This window comes from Amblyomma mixtum, chromosome 4, assembly GCF_055824585.1.
Source record: "Amblyomma mixtum isolate Tamu chromosome 4, ASM5582458v1, whole genome shotgun sequence".
Taxonomy (NCBI): domain Eukaryota; kingdom Metazoa; phylum Arthropoda; class Arachnida; order Ixodida; family Ixodidae; genus Amblyomma; species Amblyomma mixtum.
This window is the reverse complement of record NC_143015.1, coordinates 91,950,418-91,959,024: the sequence shown is the minus strand read 5'-3', so window position 1 is coordinate 91,959,024 and position 8,607 is coordinate 91,950,418. Positions and strand designations below refer to the sequence as shown.

The window sequence follows — 8,607 nt, the reverse complement described above, 5'->3', positions numbered from 1 at the left end:
CATGGGAAGCATTTTGGTCACTTTACCTCCAACCGCGGTGTACCCCAGGGCTCCGTCCTCGCCCCCACATTATTTAATGTAACTTTTATACCTCTTGTCCGAGCCCTAGAGAAAATTCCTTCTGTGCGCGTCCTTGCGTACGCCGACGACATAACCTTGTGGTCCTGTAATCCAGATGCGTCTGTGCAACAGTCGGCGCTTCAGCAAGCGCTGGATGCCTTAACATCACGACTACCCCCTTTGGGTCTGACCCTCTCGTGTAATAAATCTTGTTTCATTCGCATTGGCAACAGAAGTGGCTTACGGAAAGCAGCACCTTTTACCTTTACGGTAGACAATTCTGCAATTCCTCAAGTTGAAAGTGTGCGTGTTCTAGGTCTTCTACTTCATACATCTGGGACTGGGACTCCGTGGCTAAACGCGACCCGTAAATCGGCTCACGCTACTCTCGGTCTGATTCGACGCATAGCTATGCGCTCTGGCGGAGCGCGTTTTGATACTGCCCGTCAGCTCGTGCGCTCCATCCTTCAGCCGCGGATTGTGTACCAAGCGCAATTTCATCGCCTCACCCGACGACAGTGGGGCTCCCTTGAATCAATCAATCGGGAGGCTATGCGCGCCATAACTTATCTTCCGCGTATCACACCCATACCCATTCTCCAAGAGTACGCTCAACTTAATACATTGAGTGAACTTATCGACCAGCGTGAGGCAAACAGAGCACGCAAGATGTCGCTTCAGCTTCATCGTTTACAGACTCTTCCCCCATGGTCATACTGTCAGCTCACAGACAATCGCCCCTCTGCTTCGACGCCGATATCAGCCGCCCATCTTCCTTCAGGGTGCATAATATACACCGATGCATCACACACAGCAGTGCAGGGAGTTACTGCAGTTTACAGTCCCTCACATCCTCATCTCAGCTCCCGCGCTACATATAGCTCGGATACTTGCTCCCCCCTGGCCTTGGAGCTTCAGGCGATACACAATGCCATTGCATCCCTTCCACTCGTACCTACTTTCAATATTGTACACATTTACACCGACTCCCTTGCCGCCCTTAAACAGCTCAAGGCTGTCCGGCGCACATTCCAAGTTACACAATCCATTCACCAACTTTGCACAAAACACCCCTGTCCTGTGCGTATACACTGGATTCGCGGGCATGCCCAGGATCCGCATAATATTCATGTGGATGCAATGACACACCTTGACACATCCGATATCCCGCCACCTTCCCCTCTTCCCTCAGATCCGTTCCTGTCCCATGTTTCCGAGAAACAGTCTTTGCGTCAGCGAACACGCGCTCTAATTCCTCCGTGTTCGTACCCTCTCCCCCGGAGTCTCACTCGGGAGGAGGAGGTATCTGTGCGCCGGATTCGGAGCGCAGGAGCGGCTCTGACTCCTTGTGTGCGTCATCGGTGGCGTGACAAACGTTACGAAGTGACAGACAAGTGTCCCCATTGTGGTGCTGCGCCCGACCTGTGTGATGAAAAACACTTGCTGTGGACTTGCCCGGCTACAGCTTCCGTGAGACGACGTTTATTAAGAAAGGTTGGCCTGCGATGGGACGTTGCGGACGACTATACCAAGTGGACTCTAGATAATCGCTATATCACGAACTTGTGTCGCTTTTTAAGCGAGGTTTGTTTGCACTCCTTTTTATAACTTTCTTTCCTTTTTCATTATGCCTGATGGCAAACAGCTCGAATAAAAAAAAAAATTGCAGCCGCATATGGCGACACGAGAGGCACCGTGCTTCGACTGCTCAGCACGGGAGGAGATTAAAGCCGCTCGAGCCCTCCGAAAGCCGCGCGCTTCGCAAAAGAGTCTCTGTGCCTCGAAGACATCAAGCGTACTATCGCGATGTAAAAAAAAAACAAAAATGAAACGCGAACAGAGCGGAGCCATGGCTCTCCGCTGTTCGAAATTTTTCTTTCAATCGCGAGTTTACTTCGGGGGTAGTAAAAAGGCGCTGCAGTCGTCCGTGATACATTGTAAGACGACTCTTACGTCTTTTTGTTACCAATGAGGTACACGCGTGATCAAAAGTAATTCGAACAGCGGAGCGCGTAGGCTCCGCTCTGTTCGCGTTTCCTTCTATTATGATAGTGCATCAGTGCCAAATTTCGTTTTAAGAAATAAAGCACAGCCCTGAATTAGCGTAGAACGACCCGACAAGAGCTACGATCTCAGCAATTTACCTCGAATGTTTCTGAGAGTCCAAATAATGCAAAAAAACTTGTATGAGTTGTGCGTGTGCTAAAATTATCATGAACAATCAGAGCTCGAGAACATCATGAAAAGGTCCATGCACCTCGAAGAGCCGGTGCACGTGTGGAACGAGCGGAGAAATTCTGCAAGGAAGCTCCTGAAGCGAAAATGTCTTCACGTCAAGCTTCGGAATCAGCCTGCTGAGCTGGATTGGGCGTACAGGGATCATTTCTGCGCGGGCAAAGTAGAACGGATGCTTTCACACGAAGGAAGTGGCACCAAAATAAAAAAATAAAGGTTTTTGTGGGAATAAAAGTGGCCATGATCGACAGGTTTGCATAGATATCAATGCATCGCATGTTAACTTCTAATGTACTGCTTGCCCTGAATTCCTTGCTGTGCTTCCATATTTCATATTTAGGCTGCTTTGGCTTCAAACATATCGATGCAATGGAAAATGCAAGCTCTTTGTGAGCAAGCGATTAGCACCTAAATGCCGCGTGAAAAATATTTTGGTTGCAGTTTGAAACACAAGTAACAACATAAAACACACAGACGCCGAAATGCAGTTCGCGCAATGTGTATTTTTCAGCTCGTCCTTGGTCTTCAGTAACCGTCAGAGCATGCACATTTCGTGTTTATTCAAAAGCTAGCCCTATTCAAATGCTTTAATGGAAGCTGCTCAATTGGGTCGCCTTTTTAAACAACAAAGGATAGATTAGAGATTTTTCAAACAATGTTTGGTAATACTTTCATTACAAAAAAAAAAAAATTAGTGGCCAGCAACCATTTCTATCCTTCGTTAAGAAACAACCAAGACAGAAAGTCATCCACCCCATGAACGCCATAATACCAGAAACGACTGCTTGGCATTGGCATGCTTGAAAAATACTGACGCATGGCCAGCATGGCTTCGACACAGCCACCCACTGCGATAAGCACGCGAAGTGTGTTCGACTGCGGTCGCAAAAGCTTAAAAGGGGCACAAGTTGGTGAGCACGGGCTACAGTGGCCCGTGGTAACCGAAGGGCCCGTAGCTTGTGAGTGTTTTAAGCAGAAGGGAAAGAGGAAAAGTTGTCCGAAGCCCACCCACTAAATTTTCCGCATATGAGCGTTGCGCAAGTTTAGCAGGTGGAAAAGTTAGGGAAATTTGGAAGCCTTTAGTACGCGTATATTTAATGAAAGAGAAATCTGCCAGTGCAACGTCTGTCGCGCTCTTGTAAAGAGAAATAGGCTATCTGCACGCACACTTGTCCGTCGTGTCAGCCAAGTAGAAGCCACAGCTGTGAATGACTGAGAGTGAATTACCAGACATGTAACCTTTCTCCTTTTTCTTTCACTTCCATTGGTTGTCATCCTGTTTCCAGCTGGAATCGTGCGCCAGGTGCCACCAGCGCTGCCTTGTGCGAAAAAAAAAACGCTGTTAGTAAACAATATAATTCAGTTGAAGTCCGGCATCCGTGGCGTCTACTGACCCCCTGGCCGCGTATTGCATATTTTTTTCTCTAGAAGCATGTGTGACAGCGTCGTGCTCAATGTCTTTCTTATCAAAATTTTTAATGTGTCGCTCACAGCAAACACTATGTTGGCGACATTTGTTAATACATATTTAATCTAAGACTAGTGTGTTCAGAGCAAAATAAGTTTAGTTCTTGTTCTCGTTTTGCGATTGGCACATCGATATAAGGTGTTTCTCTTGCTGTACGGAAGGATGACGTGACAAAAATGTCTATATACTGTCGGAGCCTCCCGTACTCTACTTGACGAAGCGAATCAGATTTCATTTACGAATTTCATGGAGACGCAATCATCATTTCACTCTGAGAAAACGCTAGCAGTGTACACCAAGGGGAATGTGTAATGCATTTAAGCATAGTTTTAAACCAACGATGTATTCTATTCTGAAGCACAGCCATTGTACTCGCAGCGTTTTATGCAGTGACTTGAGAAACAAAGCATAGTTTTTTCTCATTTCATTTTTATTTTTGAAGGCGTTGTGATGTATGCGTAAAATAAAAAAAAATAACTTCTTTGGCATACATCAACCAGGTATTACCGGATGGGGCTCGTTCGACTTCGTACAGAAATTGATTTCAAACGTGTCTCTTGCCATGGCGAAGCTTGCAGACTGTACGCAAGTGATTTCGTTACTTTGTTTGCACAGCGTTTCACTTGGATCCTGCAAAACGAAGGAAACAGTGTATTTCCGCGAATAAGCACAGATGTTTACTCACATCATGCTCGTTCTTACGAGGCTGCGTCCTTCCTTTCCGCCATAATCGCTGAAGTGCGTCGCTGCAAAGCCCTGGTTGGCTTACTTTAGTTCGCATCTCTCCTGCAGCAAAAATACCGGCAAAAAGGAAATAAAAATAAACGGTTAGTGTACCCGCTGCTTGTTTAGTCTTCGCTATGTGAAGCGCTGAAGGGCATTGGAAATATATGCCAGATTAGAATTGTAGAGGAACCTGGGAAGTACGAACAAACTATAGCATAACTCAATGATATTGGCTCATTACGAGGATGCTGGCTGCAAAATATAGGTGTTCTTTTTATTATCACGGGTACAATTATGTATTTAGTCGGTTTTCGTAAAGAAGCTAATATATTTTTGTATTTGGTTTCATGCTTCAAGTAGCTGTAATCTTATACACCGGTATGCGGTGCCGCTGCAAGACGCTCTGTCAAAGAAATTTCAGATACAACTCCGCAGTTCTTTTCAGTTTTTCCTAATACTGGGCGTTTCACCTAAGATGTTCTGCAGATTTTTAAATAGGATGTTAGTGAAAGAAGAGTGCTTTTTATTGCGGTAGCATTAGAAAGCCCTTAAAGGCGAAATCTGGATGGCGGTGTTAGTGGCGTCGGCGGCGTCTGCGCAAAGACCCCACCTGCTAAGTGGTGCTTAAGGGGATTCGCCTCTCTCCACATGCTACCTGTCAAGCGTCCCCCTCTATACTTGTGGGGGAAAGAAAGGGAGATGCCGGACGAAGAAGGGCTAGCAGAATGGAAATGACTGAAAAGAAAATTACTCAGATTACAGCAGGCCTACGTCCAAATTATACAACCCCCTGAAGAACTTATCAGCGAAAAAAATTAAGCTTGCGGGAGCTGTTTTTTCAAGCACTGGACAGGAAGAGCAACCTGGTTTCCACATGCCCCACCATTGCCTTTGTTAGAAACAGGGAGCTGCAAGTGCAGTGGTGCATCGTTTGACTGCAGCACCACTGCGCCGGTAGCGATACGAGGACTCGCCGAAATCTGTGGATGTGGCACATTCTGCGTAGTTGCGCATTCGGAGTTAGAACCGAATCACAATTGGGATGGATAGGGATGATAATGAACTCATAATTGGGACTGGATCAGAACTGATTTACGAGTGAAACAGGCATCTTATTGTATTTCCTCCGCTCCAATTCAAATAAACTTTTTCGGTTTAGCACTGTCAGCTGTGTAGCGCTTCACAGTACAGCTAAGACGTGCTAACTAGTGGACTGGTTAGATAATACTCAGTAGTTAACTTTGAGCCCCTTTTGACTCTTTCGATGAGCTAGGTGTACTGGAGGGGTTGAGCTGCCTGCAAGCTTCTCGAAAGCGCATGTATTTTGGCGCTGTGTAGGCATAAGTTGTTGGGCAACCATGGCGAGAGTGACCGCTTTTTTGAAATTCTAAAAGCTGATATCGAATTTATTTACTATGGGCTACACGCCTCTAAATGAATAAGAATACTAACAGTAAAAACTTAAAAGTTAGAATACTCTTTCTTAGTTAACCAGCCTTCTGTTATCACGCCCTAGCTGTATTTTGGTGCGCTACACCGCTATCAGTGCTATGTCGAACAAACCGCTGTTCTAAACCAAGAACCCCACATTTAAAAACTGCAGAACGTCTTAGTGTATCTGTCCTCGCTTCGGCGAGCGCGGCTTCGGCCGCTTATCTGATTTTTTCAGCAGCGTCCGCTCCGGCGGACGCAGTTGTTGCTGCTACGCGCGTCTTTTCTTTCCTTTTTTCTCTTTGCTCTGATCTCTTACCTCAACTCTATCTGCACGTGGCAGCGGTGGTGGCTTGGCTCGAGCCAGTAGCAGGCCCGTGCAATTTCCTTTTCATCCTTCTCTCAGTCACAACAACAACAACAACAGGTGAAACACTCGATCAGCAAATGTAAAGCTTACTTGGTCATGTTGGCTTCTGCGACTACACCGTGTTGCTTTTCGCGGGAAGCAACAGCAAGAATTTCCTTGAGCAATTCGGAGGCTACGTGGCGGTTCAAGCAAGCGGACGCACGTCGCATCGGTTCCGCACATTTTGACCGAATTCGACAGGACCAAATCATGTTCGCCACTGGATTTTATTCGGAACGGAAAGATATCAAGTGCTGGATCCCCAGGATAGAAATTTCAAGCGGTACGACCAGTTTTCGGCTTTCTACCGGACTTGAAAGTTATAAAGCGGGCGGCGGCCTTCTAACCCTAACGGGCCACCCAGCTCGACATCGTTAGAGCATGGGCCGCTAACCTTGTCGACGACGCCGACGCCTAGCATCAACGCCGTTTCAAAGACGGACCATATGGCGGGGCCCAGCCAAGACAACGATGTGCCACTACAATCACCAAACGTCCTTCTCAACGAATTCCAAGAGATGGATGAAGACGACTTCGGAGACGCCGACTTGGGAAGTGAGGACGAGATCCCGTCCGACTCCTCGTCGAAGCCAGCCGGGTACAACAACGATGCCAGCTGGGAGCTTGCACAATCCAAGCGCCAGAGAAAACTTCAAAGGCGAAAAGAACGCAAAGGCACAGGAACGGGCCCGGCCGCCGAACCTCACGATAGAAAATTACCGGGTGATGCGGCCGGCTGCAACAAGAATGGATCAAGGGAGCAGAGCAGGCCTAGGCGAAGAATGGCGCCACTCCCCAGAAGCGACTACAAGATCATCATTCGACCTAAGAAAGGACTCATGGTGAAGTCCCTCACCACCCACCAAGTAGCGCGCGCCATTGTCATGGCGTGCGGCCAGCAATGCAAGGACGAGGACCTACTTGTAAGGCTTTGCACTGGATCCAATATCATTACCGTTAGCACCCCCCACGAGCAAACGGCTCAGCTAGTGCGGCACATTACCCGTCTCAAATTCGACGGAAAGACTTATGATGTAAACGCTTATGTGGCGGCACCGGAAGACGTCCTGCACGGCATGATCCACGGTGTAGACCCAGGTACCCCTCCTGAAGAACCCAAAGCACACTTACGAGTCAGAACTCAAGGAGTGACCATACTTCAGGCACGAATGCTCGGAAAATCCAAGACGGCAGTGCTCACGTTCGACGGCCCAGTCTTGCCGAAATTCGTCATATATTACGGAGGTGAAGTACCATGCTACCAGTACCGCCCCACTAGGCAAGTGTGTTACGTCTGCTTCCAGCAAGGACACCGCTCCGACGTGTGCCCCACACCGAACACTATTGTGTGCGGACTGTGCGGATTTTCGAACCCGCCCGACGACCGCGAGTGCGCGCCCAAGTGCATAATCTGTGGCGAGGCACACCGGACCGGATCCAAGGAGTGCCGCGAGAGTTTGAAAACAAGCGAGGCCAAAACCCACAGGTGAAAGAGGACAGAGCGACCAACGCGGGCGACCACCCAAGCGATGGCTGAGCTCAGAGGGAGAGACATCGAGGAGCCGATCTAGGTCCAACTCCTTCCCGCCTCTACCACCAGCCGGCCCACAGGAGAGGGAGAAGCAAGAGAAAAAGAAAAAGAAGAAGCTTTCCCAGACAAGCGGCAGCAAGGTGAGCTGGGCTGCTACCACTGCTTCGCACTCGCAAGGAAAGGGTAGTAACATAAACAACACAAGCAACAAAGACAGTCGCGTCACAGAACCGAAGGACGCGAACAGCGATGCGCTCCGACGCGAGCTAGAACTCGCTCGAATCAAACAAAACGAGCTCGAACGCAAAGTTGAGGAACTCACAAAAACACTAAAGGAACAACAGTGGGAACTCGACACGACTAGAGCCCTTCCAAAACGACAAACACAGGCAACGAACGAAGGAGACCTTGAAACACGAATGCAACAGATGATGCAGCAGATGATGCAGGATATGATGCAGCAAATCCAGTCGCAAATGCAACAGATGCAAGTACAATTCCAATGGCAGATCTCAGAGATCAGAAGCGCTTTTCGAAAACAAAAACATACCGAAAACATTAGGGAAAGGGCGTACAACCGTCGAGCGCTAGCAGCTTTCGCAAGCGAACAAGGCAACAGCAGTAATCCGCAAACATGATATATACGTATCGGCAAGAACAAGAATACTTAGATATTTGGCAATGGAACTGCAGAGGCTACCGCAAAAAGCAGGCCCTCTTAAAAGAATATATAAACACACAACTCAC

At 48.0% G+C, this 8,607-nt stretch overlaps 1 protein-coding gene across 2 annotated transcripts in view; it reads right to left on the bottom strand.

Annotated features, from left to right (window-relative positions):
* Positions 1-4,239: 4,239 nt before the first annotated feature.
* The window catches only part of LOC149347420 (sodium-dependent multivitamin transporter-like), a 38,695-nt gene continuing 34,327 nt past the window's right edge, over positions 4,240-8,607 (bottom strand). For both annotated transcript variants that reach the window (XM_089587090.1, XM_089587091.1), the window contains 2 exons: positions 4,449-4,549; positions 4,240-4,393 (listed from right to left, as the gene is read on the bottom strand). In XM_089587090.1, the coding sequence (XP_089443216.1) occupies positions 4,256-4,393; positions 4,449-4,549 (239 nt within the window). In that variant the 3' untranslated portion in view covers positions 4,240-4,255. The remainder of the gene's footprint in view (positions 4,394-4,448; positions 4,550-8,607) is intronic.